Source organism: Nerophis lumbriciformis, linkage group LG11, assembly GCF_033978685.3.
Source record: "Nerophis lumbriciformis linkage group LG11, RoL_Nlum_v2.1, whole genome shotgun sequence".
NCBI lineage: Eukaryota > Metazoa > Chordata > Actinopteri > Syngnathiformes > Syngnathidae > Nerophis > Nerophis lumbriciformis.
This window is the reverse complement of record NC_084558.2, coordinates 4,697,451-4,715,830: the sequence shown is the minus strand read 5'-3', so window position 1 is coordinate 4,715,830 and position 18,380 is coordinate 4,697,451. Positions and strand designations below refer to the sequence as shown.

Sequence of the window (18,380 nt, the reverse complement as noted above, 5' to 3'; positions counted from 1 at the left end):
TTTATTTATATAGCCCTAAATCACAAGTGTCTCAAAGGGCTGCACAAGCCACAACGACATCCTCGGTACAAAGCCCACATACGGGCAAGGAAAAACTCACCCCAGTGGGACGTCGATGTGAATGACTATGAGAAACCTTGGAGAGGACCGCATATGTGGGTAACCCCCCCCCCTCTAGGGGAGACCGAAAGCAATGGATGTCGAGTGGGTCTGACATAATATTGTGAGAGTCCAGTCCATAGTGGATCCAACATAATAGTAAGAGTCCAGTCCATAGTGGGGCCAGCAGGACACCATCCCGAGCGGAGACGGGTCAGCAGCGTAGAGATGTTCCCAGCCGATGCACAGGCGAGCGGTCCACCCCGGGTCCCGACTCTGGACAGCCAGCACTTCATCCATGGCCACCGGACCTGTGCCCCCCCCCCCCTCAAGGAAAAGGGGGGCAGAGGAGAAAAGAAAAGAAACGGCAGATCAACTGGTCTAACAGGGGGGCTATTTAAAGGCTAGAGTATACAAATGAGTTTTAAGATGGGACTTAAATGCTTGATTAAAGATTGATTGATAACACAAAGAAGACGTTTTTGTTGTTAAAAACAAAAGTACATATGTCTGTTTTTGTAAAAGAAAGAAAAAAAAAGGCCCCCGACCCGCTTGTTTTGACACTTGGTGTAAAAAGTTTTTTAACAACTTAATATAAAGGTAAAGTTAAAGTTAAAAAAGTACCAATGATTGTCACACACACACACACACACACACACTAGGTGTGGTGAAATTTGTCCTCTGCATTTGACCCATCCCCTTGTTCACCCCCTGGGAGGTGAGGGGAGCAGTGAGCAGCAGCGGTGCCGCGCCCGGGAATCATTTTTGGTGATTTAACCCCCAATTCCAACCCTTGATGCTGAGTGCCAAGCAAGGAGGTAATGGGTCCCATTTTTATAGTCTTTGGTATGACTCGGGCTGGTATCTTAAAGACCAATATTGTACTTTTGAGAGAACATTCTTTACATTCTCTTTGTCTTGTACCTCTATTTTTGCATCATTAAGGACTTTTACCAATCATCTATGTTTAAGTTCCTGCAGGCCAAGTGGCAGTCAGACCCCTGCTACGCCTTCTATGGTGTGGATGGCACCACATGCTCCGTATTGACTTACCTCAGCCAAATAGAGACCTTTTGCCCTCCTCTACCTGGCCACAAGCGCCCTGCTCCCCCATGGCGTCAGAAACCTCCGCTCTATACAAAGAAGGTAAAGTACTGTATGTGTGCCGTGAGTCAAGCTGCTTGCGTTCTCACTTTTTGCTTGCGTTTCACACTCAGGCTGAGCTACGTTCCACGCTGAGTCTGCTTTACGAGGCCATCAGCAACAGCAGCGGTCCTGCAGTCACGTTCATGCGGTCCAGAGTGGAAATGATGTCAGAGCGCTGGGAACAGGCGGCTGTCGTGATGAGGCTGCACAACAAGACGCATGCATCTCAGATGAAGGTAGAATTGATTGATTGAGACTTTTATTAGTAGGTTGCACAGTGAAGTACATATTCCGTACAATTGAGCACTAAATGGCAGAGGTGTGGACTCGAGTCACATGACTTGGACTCGAGTCAGACTCGAGTCATGAATTTGATGACTTTAGACTCGACTTGACAAAATGTAAAAAGACTTGCAACTCGACTTAGACTTTAACATCAATGACTTGTGACTTCACTTGGACTTGAGCCTTTTGAATTGACATGACTTGACATGACTTGCTACTTTCCCCAAAACCCAAAGATGAAAAAGTTATTCGGGAGCGCTCCGTATTTTTCATTGTGTACTTGTCTATCAGCGTTGCGTGTGTCAGCTGGTGTGGTCTCAGTACAACAGCCAATCAAATTAGATCTACTTTGTTTTCATCACACAGCATTCATCCAATCAAATTGCAGGACAACCAACGAAGAAGACATGTCCAAACCACACGCCAGTGAACAAAAAATGATACCTAAAATAATTTTGTTTGGGTATAAAAATTACGAGGTGGTCAACACAAAACGGTTTGCAGTATGCAACACATGCGGTTCCAAAATTACTGATGGAGAGGCAACAACTTTCAACTTCGTCCGGCATTTGAAGTTGCACAAAGAACGGTAAGTTTTGAATGTAAGATAACGTTTATTGGCTAAGTAACGTGACTTTTATTTGCTGTGTAGTTAAATCAGTGAGGCTGTAAACTCACTGCTAACGTTATAACGTTATTGCAAACACGGGAATCTGTTGCAGTTCACTACCTTATTCATACTTTTTGTTCAGTGATTTTTTTTAAGCAGGGTTACGTTAGTCAATATATCACACGTAACGTTAGACGGCGGTCAGCAGCACCGCGTATTTTAGCCACCTAAAAAAAGACAAAAATACTAAAATAAAGGTCAGTTAAAATGTATACTATATTATGAATATGTGTACCGTTTTAGCTAGCTTTCTGACATACTGTTGGTTGTTTACCTCAGTGGTCCCCAACCACCGGGCCGCGGCCCGGTACTGGTCCATGGATCGATTGGTATCGGGCCGCACAATAAATTTTTTTTTTCTTTTCTTTTTTTAATTAAATCAACATAAAAAACACAAGATACACTTACAAGTAGTGCACCAACCCAAAACAACTCTCTCCCCCCTTTTGTTCTGGGCATTGAACATGAAGACTCTTCCTTCACTGTTCCGAGTGGCCATGAGAGTCTTGGCAGTGCCTGCCTCCAGTGCTCCAGTGGAGCGAGTTTTCAGCCATGGTGGCATCATACTACGCCCCCATCGTGCACAAATGACTGACAGACTCTTGGCTAATTTGGTCTTTTGCAAATGCAATGCAGCATAGGGCCCTGACATATAAAAAGTACAACTTTTTTGTTATGTTCACGTGTATGTCATGTTTTTTCAATGTTAACACTTTTGTACAAATAAGTACATTTGCACTTTATTTTTCAATGTGTTTGTTCTGTAAAGGAATGAGTTAATGTTTAAAATGACTGGTTAATAGTGCTATTATAAAGTGCAATGTCAGCACAATTTTCTTTCCTGCAATTTAAAATGCACTTGTTTTAATAAATAAATACAGCGTTTGAAAAGCATACACAATCTGTGTTAATATATTAGTCTGTGGTTAAAAGGACTTGAAAGGACTCGACACTCAAAATGCAGGACTTAGGACTTGACTTGAGACTTTCCAGTCTTGACTTTGGACTTGACTCGGGGCTTGCCTGTCTTGACTCGGGACTTGACTCGGACTTGAGGGCAAAGACTTGAGACTTACTTGTGACTTGCAAAACAATGACTTGGTCCCACCTCTGCTAAATGGTAACACCCGAATAAGTTTTTCAACTTGTTTAAGTTGGAGTCCACTTAAATTGATTCATGATACAGATATATACCGTATTTTCCGCACTATAAGGCGCACCGGATTATTAGCCGCACCTTCTATGAATTACATATTTCATAATTTTGTCCACCAATAAGCCGCCCCGGACTAAAAGCCGCGCCTACGCTGCGCTAAAGTGAATGTCAAAAAAACGCTGCGCTAAAGTGAATGTCAAAAAAACAGTCAGATAGTTCAGTCAAACTTTAATAATATATTGAAAACCAGCGTTCTAACAACTCTGTCCCAAAATGTACGCAAATGTGCAATCACAAACATAGTAAAATTCAAAATGGTGTAGAGCAATAGTAACATAATGTTGCTCGAACGTTAATGTCACAACACACAAAATAAACATAGCGCTCACCTTCTGAAGTTATTCTTCATTCGTAAATCCTTCGAATTCTTCGTCTTCGGTGTCCGAATTGAAAAGTTGCGCAAGCGTGGTATCCAAAATGGCCGGTTCCGTCTCGTAGAAGTCATCGGGAGTCAGTGTCGCTGTTGTTCTGTGAATCCTGCCTTCCGGAAAGCTCGGACCACAGTTGTGACCGAAATATCTGCCCAAGCATTTACGATCCACTGGCAAATGTTGGCGTATGTCGTCCGAGGCTGTCTGCCCGTCTTAGTGAAGGTGTGTTCGCCTTCGGAGCTGTGTGAAAAAAGCCACCCGGCCTCTTCGCGTAAACTTCCCTTAACCACTCGCTCATCTTTTCTTCATCCATCCATCCCTTCGAGTTAGCTTTTATGATGACGCCGGCTGGAAAGGTCTCTTTTGGCAAGGTCTTCCTTTTGAATATCACCATGGGTGGAAGTTAGCATGGCAAGCTAGAACCACAGTGAAGGATGACTTCATTCCCTGTGGTGCGAATATTCACCGTACGTGCTCCCGTTCCACAGTGCGGTTCACAGGAATATCAGTTGCTGTGAAATACGGTAGTAATCCGTGTGCGGATGGAGAGATTGCGTCTTTTTATGAACCGGATCGCTTATTAGGAGCCATTTTGTGGTCTTTACAGATGTAAACAGGAAATGAAACGTACGGTGATATCCGCGCGTTTTTTCTTCTTCTTCCGGGGGCGGGTGAAGCGCTTCCTGTTCTATGGGGGCGGGTGCTTTCCTTGGCGGTTGCTTGCGTAGAAGAAGAAGCGCTTCCTGTTCTACCGGGAAAAAAGATGGCGGCTGTTTACCGAAGTTGCGAGACCGAAACTTTATGAAAATGAATCGTAATAAAGCGCACCGGGTTATTAGGCGCACTGTCAGCTTTTGAGAAAAATTGTGGTTTTTAGGTGCGCCTTATAGTGCGGAAAATACGGTACTATCATCATAATACAGTCATCACACAAAATAATCGTCAGGGTGTATACATTGAATTATTTACATTATTTACAATTCGGGGTGTGTGTGGGGAGGGGGGGGGTTAAGTTTGGTTGTTATCATCAGTCATCAACAATTGAGAACAGAGAAATGGATATTGAAACAGTGTAGGTCTGACTTGGTAGGGTATGTACAGCAAGTAGTGGACATAAAGAGAGAGAGAGAGAGGTCAGAAGGCATAAGAAAAATATCTGCATTTGATTGTTTACATTTGATTATTAACAACAATCCGGGGAGGGTGTTAGTTTAGGGAGGTGTACTTTTATTGCGGTTTTGAAGGAGGATAGAGATGCCCTTTCTTTTATACCTGTTGGGAGCGCAATCCACATTGATGTGGCATAGAAAGAGAATGAGTTAAGACCTTTGTTAGATGGAAATCTGGGTTTAACGTGGTTAGTAGAGCTCCCCCTGGTGTTGTGGTTATGGCGGTCATTTACGTTAAGGAAGTAGTTTGACATGTACTTCGGTATCAGGGAGGTGTAGCGGATTTTATATACTAGGCTCAGTGCAAGTTGTTTTACTCTGTCCTCCACCCTGAGCCAGCCCACTTTGGAGAAGTGGGTAGGAGTGAGGTGGGATCTGGAGTGGAGGTCTAGAAGTAACCTGACTAGCTTGTTCTGGGATGTTTGGAGTCTAGATTTGAGGGTTTTGGAGGTGCTAGGGTACCAGGAGATGTACATCCGTGTTAAAATGAAACGACATACTGTACATACAGTATTTCTCCCAACGTGTGTAGGTGCTGCTTTATCCTGGTGCCCTTGCTGGGGATGCAGGCCAACGTTTCCAAGCCATGGTGGAAAGAGGGGGTCCTCTTGGAGAGTTGGTTCAATGGGCAGATCTCAGCGCATGTTTGACCATCCTGGGTCACAATGTGACCCTCAGCGACTCGCAGCATCACCTCCACAAGTAAGCATGTCTGTCCGCCAAACCCAGCTTGATTGAAGGAATGGTCATTTTCCATTTCGTCCAGCCTGATAGGTGCCGCTCCGGGCCGAGGCAGCTGTCCCATCAAGGGGCCACTGACCTTTGACCTCATCTATACCGACTACCACGGCCTCGCTCACCTTCGAGGAGCCATGGGACTGGCTTTCCAGCATTACCAGTGAGACCACAATGTCCTAAATACTGTACACATTTATTTTGTCTCAGTTTGATCTAGGGTTGTACGTTATACCGGTATTAGTATAGTACCGCGATACTAATTAATCATATTCGGTACTATACCGCCTCTAAAAAGTACCGAACATGTTCGATAGCACACACACGGAGTACTTACAAGCAGACACAGTGAGTAGACAGAAAAGGGAGAACAGACGCATTTTGGCTTAAAAACTAACGATAAAGGTGAAGTTATAACAATGAAGCGCCCTCAGGAAGAGGTGCTTTAAGACAGTCGGCAGTGTTTTAGCTACTTCTAAAATAACTAATCCTGGTCTCCATGGCGACAAATAAAGTACGTTTCTTACAAGTATCATCCCCGCAGGACGAGGAATAGCTAAACATGCTTCACTACACACCGTAGCTCACCGGCGTTAAAATGTAAACAAACGCCATTGGTGGATCTACACCTGACATCCACTGTAATGATAGCAAGTCCAGGAGACACAATATGTTACTGCATATGTCAGCAGACTAAATTATGAGCCTTTGTTTGCTTACTTACTACTAAAAGACAAGTTGTCTTGTATGTTCACTATTTTATTTAAAAACAAACTTGCAATAAAATTTTTTAGTTTAATGTACCCTAAGATTTTTTGTTAAAATAAAGCCAATAATGCTATTTTCTGTGGTCCCCTTTATTTAGAAAAGTATCGAAAAGTAGCAAAAAGTATCGAAATAATTTTGATACCCGTACCGGTACCAAAATTACACTGGTTTTATCATATTTTTTCAAATTAAACGGAACTAAATAAAAGAAAAATAAATCACGGATAAGCTCCAGCTTCATTCAAACCTGAATAGGACAAGCAGCAACATTTCATAAAAATAAAAATAACACACACTAAAATAAAATAATATACACAATTATTAAAAACAATACTAAATAAAAGAAGAGTAGACAACACAACACATTACAAGCCAGCTGGGATAATGGCTCCACCTCTCCTTAACTATGAACAGGTTAAGCAGTATAGAAAATTAAATTAAATAAATTAAATTAAACCGAACATACTGGATCGTTTTGGATTGGGTCAAATTAAATGAAAATAATTTAATTAAATTGAATTGAATTGAATTGGGGCCCTGCAATGAGGTGGCGATTTTCCGCCCGAGTGAACCTGGGGTAGGCTTCAAGCCCCCTGGGACCCTGAGAGGAACAAGCGGTAGAAAATGGATGGTATAATTGAATTCAATTGAATTGCGAATTGAATTTACTGATGGACATTGTTAAAGCACAGTATAAAAATGCCTTATCTTCCAATGTTGACTAAAAAAAACAACAACTCCGACAAACTGAGGACATAACAAAAAACAGCCAATATGCGCTACCAAGACACACAGCACAATGCTCACATCATGAGGAATACATTGTGGTTGTCTACGGCCATGTATTTGTAGTTTCTTCCAAACGTTCATCAAAAAACATCTTCTATAGCAGTACTTCTCAATTACATTTTGTAATGACCCCTGTGGGGGACAGATATTTACACAACTCACCTGAATTTGTTGACTATTAGAATGAGAACTTGATAATATAGTATTTTATTTACAAACCCTGTTTCCATATGAGTTGGGAAATTGTGTTAGATGTAAATATAAAAGGAATACAATGATTTGCAAATCATTTTCAACCCATATTCAGTTGAATATGCTACAAAGACAACATATTTGATGTTCAAACTGATAAACATTTTTTTTTTTTTGCAAATAATCATTTACTTTAGAATTTGATGCCAGCAACACGTGACAAAGAAGTTGGGAAAGGTGGCAATAAATACTGATAAAGTTGAGGAATGCTCATCAAACACTTATTTGGAACATCCCACAGGTGAACAGGCAAATTGGGAACAGGTGGGTGCCATGATTGGGTGTAAAAGTAGATTCCATGAAATGCTCAGTCATTCACAAACAAGGATGGGGCGAGGGTCACCACTTTGTCAACAAATGCGTGAGCAAATTGTTGAACAGTTTAAGAAAAACCTTTCTCAACCAGCCATTGCAAGGAATTTAGGGATTTCACCATCTACGGTCCGTAATATCATCAAAGGGTTCAGAGAATCTGGAGAAATCACTGCACGTAAGCAGCTAAGCCCGTGACCTTCGATCCCTCAGGCTGTACTGCATCAACAAGCGACATCAGTGTGTAAAGGATATCACCACATGGGCTCAGGAACACTTCAGAAACCCACTGTCAGTAACTACAGTTGGTCGCTACATCTGTAAGTGCAAGTTAAACCTCTCCTATGCAAGGCGAAAACCGTTTATCAACAACACCCAGAAACGCTGTCGGCTTCGCTGGGCCCGAGCTCATCTAAGATTAACTGATACAAAGTGGGAAAGTGTTCTGTGGTCTGACGAGTCCACGTTTCAAATTGTTTTTGGAAATTGTGGACGTCGTGTCCTCCGGACCAAAGAGGAAAAGAACCATCCGGATTGTTATAGGCGCAAAATTGAAAAGCCAGCATCTGTGATGGTATGGGGGTGTATTAGTGCCCAAGACATGGGTAACTTACACATCTGTGAAGGCTCCATTAATGCTGAAAGGTACATACAGGTTTTGGAGCAACATATGTTGCCATCCAAGCAACGTTACCATGGACGCCCCTGCTTATTTCAGCAAGACAATGCCAAGCCACGTGTTACATCAACGTGGCTTCATAGTAAAAGAGTGCGGGTACTAGACTGGCCTGCCTGTAGTCCAGACCTGTCTCCCATTGAAAATGTGTGGCGCATTATGAAGCCTAAATTACCACAACGGAGACCCCCGGACTGTTGAACAACTTAAGCTGTACATCAAGCAAGAATGGGAAAGAATTCCACCTGAGAAGCTTAAAAAATGTGTCTCCTCAGTTCCCAAACGTTTACTGAGTGTTGTTAAAAGGAAAGGCCATGTAACACAGTGGTGAACATGCCCTTTCCCAACTACTTTGGCACGTGTTGCAGCCATGAAATTCTAAGTTAATTATTATTTGCAAAAAAAATAAATAAAGTTTGAGTTTGAACATCAAATATCTTGTCTTTGTAGTGCATTCAATTGAATATGGGTTGAAAAGGATTTGCAAATCATTGTATTCCGTTTATATTTACATCTAACACAATTTCCCAACTCTTATGGAAACGGGGTTTGTATTTATCTGAACAACACACTGTGTGTGTTACATTATCTGTATTTTCCACTGATGCCTTTTTTTCCATTCCTGTCATAATCTTCTTCATTTCTTCGCCTCTGTTAGCTTGGTACGCATGTGTTCTTGTGTACTTACTACTTCTACTGGATTGAACAGGGAGCCTGTTGAATAGATTGAGCACTGCTGCCACATAGCTGCAAGCTCGTGTATCTCTTCAACACGAATACTAGAGCGTGGACACAAATGATGGAAATCTCCCCTGCTGCTCGTGACCTTCCAGTGGGCCCCAACCCACTATTTGAGAAACACTGTTCTATTATACTAACATTGTTTTGTCATTTTTGCACTTTAGGTGTCGCTTCAGAATCCTGGATTCGTTTGGCACTGAGCCGGCCTTTAACTTGGGAAGTTATGCACGAAGTCAAGGCTATAAGACACTGTGGGGCAGCTGGGGCCTCCACCCTTTGCAGTACATGACCATGTTCCGTAAGTGTGTATGGCCACACAGAACTTATTTCCACCTGGGCGATATGGCCGAAAATCTATATTGCAATACATATCACAATATATATTTTGGCATATAAAGGATAATAGAAGCATTTCAAAATGGGGCTCCTAATTTAGCTGCTGACGTATGCAGTAACACAATGGGTCACTTGTATTATTATAGACAACAAAAAATTGCATTATTGGCTTTATATTAACAAAAAATCTTAGGGTACATTAAACATATGTTTCTTATTGCAAGTTTGTCCTTAAATAAAATAGTGAACATACAAGGCAACTTTTCTTTTAGTAGTAAGTAAGCAAACAAAGGCTCCTATTTTAGTCTGCTAACATATGTAGTAACATATTGTGTCATTTTCCATTCTATTATTTTGTCAAAATGATTAAGGACAATTGGTAGAAAATTAATTATTAATCTACTTGTTCATTTACTGTTAATATCTGCTTACTTTCCCAAGAAAGTTTGATCATATTACGCCTATACTGGCTCACCTGCACTGGCTTCCTGTGCACTTAAGATGTGACTTTAAGGTTTTACTACTTACGTATAAAATACTACACGGTCTAGCTCCGTCCTATCTTGTCGATTGCATTGTACCATATGTCCCGGCAAGAAATCTGCGTTCAAAGAACTCCGGCTTATTAGTGATTCCCAGAGCCCAAAAAAAGTCTGCGGGCTATAGAGCGTTTTCTATTCGGGCTCCAGTACTATGGAATGCCCTCCCGGTAACAATTAGAGATGCTACCTCAGTAGAAGCATTTAAGTCCCATCTTAAAACTCATTTGTATACTCTAGCCTTTAAATAGCCCCCCTGTTAGACCAGTTGATCTGCCGTTTCTTTTCTTTTCTCCTCTGCTCCCCTTTTCCTTGAGGGGGGGGCACAGGTCCGGTGGCCATGGATGAAGTGCTGGCTGTCCAGAGTCGGGACCCGGGGTGGACCGCTCGCCTGTGCATCGGCAGGGAACATCTCTGCGCTGCTGACCCGTCTCCGCTCGGGATGGTGTCCTGCTGGCCCCACTATGGACTGGACTCTTACTATTATGTTGGATCCACTATGGACTGGACTCTCACAATATTATGTCAGACCCACTCGACATCCATTGCTTTCGGTCTCCCCTAGAGGGGGGGGGGTTACCCACATATGCGGTCCTCTCCAAGGTTTCTCATAGTCATTCACATCGACGTCCCACTGGGGTGAGTTTTTCCTTGCCCGTATGTGGGCTTTGTACCGAGGATGTCGTTGTGGCTTGTGCAGCCCTTTGAGACACTTGTGATTTAGGGCTATATAAATAAAGATTGATTGATTGATTACTTTCTCTTTCAACATGTTTTATCTACACTTCCGTTAAAACGTAAGAACCACTTATTCTTCTGTTGTTCGGATGCTTTACATTAGTTTTGGATGATACTACAAATTTGGGTATCAATCCGATACCAAGTAGTAACAGGATCATACATTGGTCATAATCAAAGTCCTCATATGTCCCGGGACATATTTCCTGAGTTTATAAACATAATATAAATTTAAAAAAAAAAAACTAAAGAAGATGTTGTGATGCCAAAAATATCAATGTACCGTATTTTCCGCACCATAAGCCGCCCTGGGTTATAAGCCGCGCCTGCAATGAACGGCATATTTCAAAACTTTGTCCACCTATAAGACGCCCCGTGTTATAAGCCGCATCTAACTGCGCTAAAGGGAATGTCAAAAAAACAGTCAGATAGGTCAGTCAAACTTTAATAATATATTAAAAACCAGCGTGATGTGGGCGCGCATGGAGTCGTATATCAACATGGACGGAGCTGCGTGAAAAAAGCCACCCGGCCTCTTCGCGTAAACTTCCCTTAACCACTCGCTCATCTTTTCTTCATCCATCCATCCCTTCGAGTTAGCTTTTATGATGACGCCGGCTGGAAAGGTCTCTTTTGGCAAGGTCTTCCTTTTGAATATCACCATGGGTGGAAGTTTCTGGCCATTAGCATGGCAAGCTAGAACCACAGTGAAGGATTCCCTGTGGTGCGAATATTCACCGTACGTGCTCACGTTGTATCCACAGTGCGGTTCACAGGAATATCAAAAGTCAGTGGAACCTCGTCCATGTTGATAATGTTCTCTGGCCGGATCTTTTTTTCAGCTATCTTGTTTTTACAATATGCACGGAAAGTAGCCAGCTTTTCTTGAAAGTCTTTAGGCAGTTGCTGTGAAATAGTAGTCCGTGTGCGGATGGAGAGATTGCGTCTTTTCATGAACCGGAAACCTGTCGCTTAGTAGGAGCCATTTTGTGGTCTTTACAGATGTAAACACACAAAGGAATTGAAACGTAATATCCGCGCACTTCTTCTTCTTCTACGGGGGCGGGTGGTTGCTTACAGTAGAAGAAGAAGCGCTTCCTCTTCTATGGGGGCGGGTGCTTACCTTGGCGGTTGCTTGCCGTAGAAGAAGAAGCACTTCCTCTTCTACGGGGAAAAAAGATGGCGGCTGTTTACCGTAGTTGCGAGACCTAAACTTTATGAAAATGAATCTTAATATTAATCCATATATAAAGCGCACCGGGTTATAAGCCGCACTGTCAGCTTTTGAGTAAATTTGTGGTTTTTAGGTGCGGCTAATAGTGCGGAAAATACGGTACTCATAGTAGTATTGACTAGATATGCTCCTGTACTTGGTATCATTACAGTGGATGTCAGGCATGGCATTACTTTTTAGAGGTGGTATAGTACCGAATATGATTCATTAATATCACGGTACTATACTAATACCGACATACCGTACAACACTAGTAGGTACATTCCATTAGTGATGCACCTGAAACCAATAGCATCTTTATCCCCTTACTACTATTACGATGTGTCTGGAATTACTTTAACACGACATCTGATACCACCATGTGTCACAGTCAGACGTGGCATCTGTAAAGCTGAAATACGTTGCACACACATACTGTATCAATCCATGATGAGTACACACTTTTAGGCATTCTCAAGATTAATGGCGAGCGAGGTTAAATCTACCCGGTGCCCAGACTGACCTTTCATTCTCTCTCCTCTCCATGTCACCTTTCCCATCCTGCCGAGGGATGGAGACAAGCTGGACGGAGCTGAGAGACGCTCTTCATCCCTCAGCCGAGCACATGTTTATTTGTCCTGCTGAAGAGAGAGAGATACGTGTTAGCGCACAGCTTATATGGCGAGTCAGGGAGAGGAAGATAGTTGTTTTTGATGAGGACGCTTGAAGGAAAACGGTGCTTCTGTAGTGACGATTCCTCGTCTGACAGCTTGGCTAGAAAGGCCCACACACGCCACAAATGTCAGCAAAAATGGAACGTGATGGTCGCACGCACACGTGTGTTGTTGGCACATTCCTGCATCACTTAGGTAAATACTCATCCCTCGCGCCTCTGTCGGTGTGTCGGAGGACAGCTGCCTGCAGGAACAAACAGCCGGTGAGCGTCTTATATGTGGAGAGTCCTCATTTCTTCCAGCAGATGGTTTTGTGCGCCATGCTTACTGCATTGCTCACCCAAACTTACTTTAGATTTTCGCATGAAAAAAATCACATTCTACTTTATCACCTTCACGAGAGCTAAAAAAAATATTTATTTTCAATTTTGTTGAAAAAAGTGTTAATTATTATAGTTGAATTGCGCGCTGTTATCTCTTTGTTTATTTACTCTACGTACACTAGGAACACACGATGAAGTTAGCATAGGGAGTTTGAAAAATACATTTTTTCTTTATTTTTCTCAAGCTCAAGTAAGTACATTTTATTTATAAAAAACTTTTCACAGATAAAATCACAAAGCGCCGTACAAAACATAGGTGAAGTAAAACAACAATTCCATTAAAACAACAGGGGCAACATCATAAAAACGATACAAAGTGGATTAAAATTGAGAGTTGAAAGGTGCATTAACTAAAAGCTTTACTAAAAAGACAAGTTTTCAAATGTTTCTTAAAAGTTTCAGCTCAGTCAAGATCACGGAGGGACTGGTGCAAATTGTTCCAGAGTTTGGGAGCTATAGCCTGGAATGCCAGGTCTCCACACTGCAAAAAGTCAGTGTTCAAAAACAAGAAAAAAAAATTACAAAAATTAGGGGTATTTTACTTGAACTAAGCAAAATTATCTGCTAATCGAACAAGAAAATTCGGCTTGTCAAGACTTTCCAAAACAAGTAAAAATACCTTGAAATAAGTATATTCTCACTAATAACAAGTGCACTTTTCTTGGTATAAAAAAAAAAAAGAGACCTTTTTGCTCAATATGTTGAAAAATATTCTTGAATTAAGTAAATGCTAGTGCCATTATTTTGACATAATCATGATTTTTTTTTTTTCCATTTTTCATGCTTGAAGTAAGAAATTATTACTTTAAAAAAGTAGTTATACTTGTGAGTGTTGATGACACAGCTTTGCATCAGTTGATATTCTAGTTTCAAGCATGTTTTACTCAATATAGGTCATAAAATCTCAGCAACAAGCTGTAATATCTTACTGAGATAATTTAGGACCAAAACACTTAAAACAAGTAAAACACTCTAACATAAAATCTGCTTAGTGAGAAGAATTATCTTATCAGACAGAAAATAAGCAAATATCACCCTTATTTGAGATATTTAATCTTACTTAGATTTCAGTTTTTGCAGTGCACAGGTTTTAAAACTAGTTTTTGTAATCTTTAGAAGACCCTGGCCTGAAGACCGGAGGCTGTGCCCTGAAGAGTAGCGGCATAACAAGTCAGTGATGTACTGAGAGGCTCCACCATGCAATGCACGGAATGTCAGGACTAAAATCATAATGCGGAATTTAACTAGAAGCCAATGAAGACTGGATAAAACAGGGGTGATTTGTACTGGGTGCACCGGTCAAAAGTCTGGCAGCCGCATTTTGTTTGAAAAGTCTGAAGTCTCTTTAGCGTTGAATTTCTCACTTTAGAAATATTTCTTAGACGATAAAAACAGTTTTTGGTCAGTTGACGGCAGTAACCCTCCAAAGACATTGACTGATCAAACACAAGCCCAAGGTTTCTGAGGCTGCTTCTGACAGATGCACCCAGAGCACCAAGGGAGTTCTTCTGTCGCTCCCATGAAGTCTCACTTTGAAAACCTTTAAACAACACCCATTTAAGTAAAAGTACAGTTACAAATTGTTGATTTTAACAATGGTTTTGCATGCATGTGAAAGTAGAATGAAAAATGTACCTCTCTCTGATATATTTTCATTCATTAATAGGTAATATGGCACAACTCAGCAATGACAGAACCCATGTCGTAATGGTGCTAAGGTGCAAACTGCTCAGCCAGCAATAATGCTGCTGATGAATTAATTGTAAAAACAGCATGACGAGTGTAACACGCCTGAGTTTTAAGTAGCGCGACCAACATTTTAAAAAGGCAACCAGAGGTATTTACAGTGGAGCCTCGATCTACGGAATTAATTGGTTCTTGAACGGGTTTCGTAATTAGAGAAGTTTGTTTTGTTTTGTTTTTTATTTCATTCATTCAAGGTCAAACAAAACAATCGACATGACATTACAATAAATCATGAATGAAAAGGAGCAGAAATAAGTAAAACTTATAATATCTGCCTCCATTCACATTTGTTGTTCAACTCAAAATACTATTTAGGCAACTCTTCTATATTCATAACATACATATTTTATAACATAAAACAAAATAACCAAACATGGAACCAATAATTGACTCCAAATTATATATTTTCATCAAATTATTTTAAATACAGTAGGATTTTTACATTATTTTGTTGTTCTATACTAACACCTTTGATTGAAATGCTTCTTTCCATTGTCCCTGTTTTACTGTAGATCTTGATTTATTAAATAGCTCAGTTCCTTTGTGATTATAATTACTTTCTCTTTGTATTAAACGAGCTCTGATCGCCCAGAATTACTCTCTGACAAATAACAACACCACCACGAATACAAAAGACATCACGAAGTCAGCAATTTCAATACAAAACCAAGTAAATATCTTTATGCACAACATCTACTTACATTTGACCAAGTTTAGTGATGAAGCTTACGCGTGCGGATTTCTATCATCGTTGCTTCTTGTCTAGAACACTGTCCGTCACAGAAAAGGTTTCGGCATGAAACAATGACTTGAGCACTTGCTCGGTGCAGAACATTCTTACTTTGTTTTCCAGTCATTCTTAAAAGTCTGATTGTCGCAATTTATTATTATTTTTTTAAGAGTTGAATGCATAGTGTTCTTCTATTTACCCCACTGCTGCTTCATCATGACACATTGCGGCATACTTGCCAACCTTGAGACCTCCGATTTCGGGTTGTGGGGGGTAGGGTGGGGTGGGCGTGGTTGGGGGTGGGGCGGGGCGTGGTTGGGGGCGTGGTTAAGAGGGGCGGAGTATATTTACAGCTAGAATTCACCAAGTCAAGTATTTCATCCATCCATCCATTTTCTACCGCTTATTCCCTTTTGGGGTCGCGGGTGGCGCTGGAGCCTATCTCAGCTACAATCGGGCGGAAGGCGGGGTACACCCTGGACAAGTCGCCACCTCATCGCAGGGCCAACACAGATAGACAGACAACATTCACACTCACATTCACACACTAGGGCCAATTTAGTGTTGCCAATCAACTTATCCCCAGGTGCATGTTTTTGGAAGTGGGAGGAAGCCGGAGTACCCGGAGGGAACCCACGCAGTCACGGGCAGAACATGCAAACTCCACACAGAAAGATCCCGAGCCTGGGATTGAACCCAAGACTACTCAGGACCTTCGTATTGTGAGGCATATATATATATATATATATATATATATATATATATATATATATATATATATATACTGTATATATACTGTATATATATATATATATATATATATATATATATATATATATATATATATATATATATATATATATATATATATATATATGTCTTAATAAGGTTATCCAAAAAATAGTGCTCGATACCGTAGTAGAGCGCAATATATGTATGTGTGGGAAAAAAATCACAAGACTATTTCATCTCTACAGGCCTGTTTCATGAGGGGGGGTACCCTCAATCATCAGGAGATTTTAATGGGAGCATTCGCATACCACGGTTTATATAGGGCACAGAGTGGGTGGGTACAGGCTGGCCTAGGGGCGTGGTGATTGGCTCATGTGTTACCTAGGAGGTGTTTCCGTCTATGGCGGCATGTTGTTACAATTTCGCTGCGCTTGTTGAGGGATGACAGGTCTGGACGGTAAATAATAAACAGTTTCTCTTTCAAGCATAGGTTGCATCTTTTATTACCACTATTGTAAGGTGTGCTGGATGCAAGAATTTGCCATGTTATTGAATATTCAACATTATTGTCTTTGAGGTCCCAAATGTGTTTGCTGAGTTCTGTGGTATTTCGCAGGTTTTTGTTCCTGAAAGAAGCCTTGTGGTTGTTCCATCTGGTTTTGAATTCACCCTCGACTAATCCTACATATGTGTCGGATGTGTTAATGTCCTTGCGTATTACCTTAGATTGGTAGACAACTGATGTTTGTAAGCACCCCCCGTTGAGAGGGCAATCAGGTTTCTTTCGACAGTTACATCCTTTGTTGGTTTTGGAGTCGCTCTGTCTGGGGGCCGACGGCTCATTTGCAATTGTTTTGTTGTGGTTTGAGATGATTTGTCGTATATTGTTCATGCAGCTGTAGCTCAATTTAATGTTGTTCTTGTTGAATACTTTTCTTAGGGTGTTGTCTTTGGGAAAGTGTTTGTCAATCAGATTGAGGAATTTGTGTCCAATGTTCGTTGAGACGTTTTTGCTGTATGGGGGGTTGTACCAGATGATGTCGTTTCGTTTTCTGTTCTTTTTTGGCTGGTTTCCTGGCGTGGGTTCATAGGTGAGGGTGAAATTGTATCCGCTTTCATCAAGGGCTTTTTGGTACGGGGGGGTTGCTTGGTCAAATTCAGCTTTGCTAGATGACAGCATCGATAGCCTTTTATTGATTCCGGTAGGTATTCTTTTCGTGGTGGTGGGTGGGTGGTTGCTGTCATGGTGCACGTATTGGAGTGTTGTGTTGGGTTTCGTGAATGGTTGGTAGCTGTTATTTCTCAGGTTGAAAGTGACGTCAAGGAAGTTGACGGTTTGCTTGTTGGCTTCAATCGTGATCCGTAGGCCGTTCTCTTTGAAAATTTGGCATATGCGCTTCTTGGTATTCTCGCTGCTCCTTGGCGAGGCGCGACACACTGCCAGTCCGTCATCACGGTAAATACCAAGGTTCAGATTGAGGCTAGCGAGCTGGGAGAGGAGGAAACTCCCAACGAGTTCACACGTTTCTGCTCCGTCAAAACTTCCCATAGTGACGTCAAATGTTGCATTGTTCTTTTTTTGCCATGGTGTACTGTTGTGGATGAGAATGGAGTTTTTTGCGTGGATGATGATGTTTCTTTCGTTGCCTGTGATTGAGTCGTAGTCTGAGGCGAAGTCTAATGCTTGAGTCAGTAGGTCTTGCGTGATGGAAGGGTAAAATTCCTCGATATCAAAGGAGATAAAGTTGTGCTGTTGTTTGTCTTGGATGTTGTTGAACCATTTGATTACTGCTGCTGTATTTCTCCCTTGGTTGAGTGGTGTTTTGTCCTTGATTTTTGTGTTGACTCTAGTGGTAATAAAAGATGCAACCTATGCTTGAAAGAGAAACTGTTTATTATTTACCGTCCAGACCTGTCATCCCTCAACAAGCGCAGCGAAATTGTAACAACATGCCGCCATAGACGGAAACACCTCCTAGGTAACACATGAGCCAATCACCACGCCCCTAGGCCAGCCTGTACCCACCCACTCTGTGCCCTATATAAACCATGGTATGCGA

General features: G+C 41.5%; 1 protein-coding gene across 1 annotated transcript in view; it reads left to right on the top strand.

The window, feature by feature from the left end:
- Nucleotides 1-18,380, top strand: part of LOC133611029 (alpha-1,6-mannosylglycoprotein 6-beta-N-acetylglucosaminyltransferase B-like) — a 42,700-nt gene that overhangs the window by 12,303 nt on the left and 12,017 nt on the right. Inside the window, exons 6-10 of the mRNA XM_061967874.1 lie at nt 1,072-1,245; nt 1,317-1,481; nt 5,489-5,658; nt 5,723-5,854; nt 9,394-9,527. Coding sequence (XP_061823858.1) covers nt 1,072-1,245; nt 1,317-1,481; nt 5,489-5,658; nt 5,723-5,854; nt 9,394-9,527 — 775 coding nt within the window. The remainder of the gene's footprint in view (nt 1-1,071; nt 1,246-1,316; nt 1,482-5,488; nt 5,659-5,722; nt 5,855-9,393; nt 9,528-18,380) is intronic.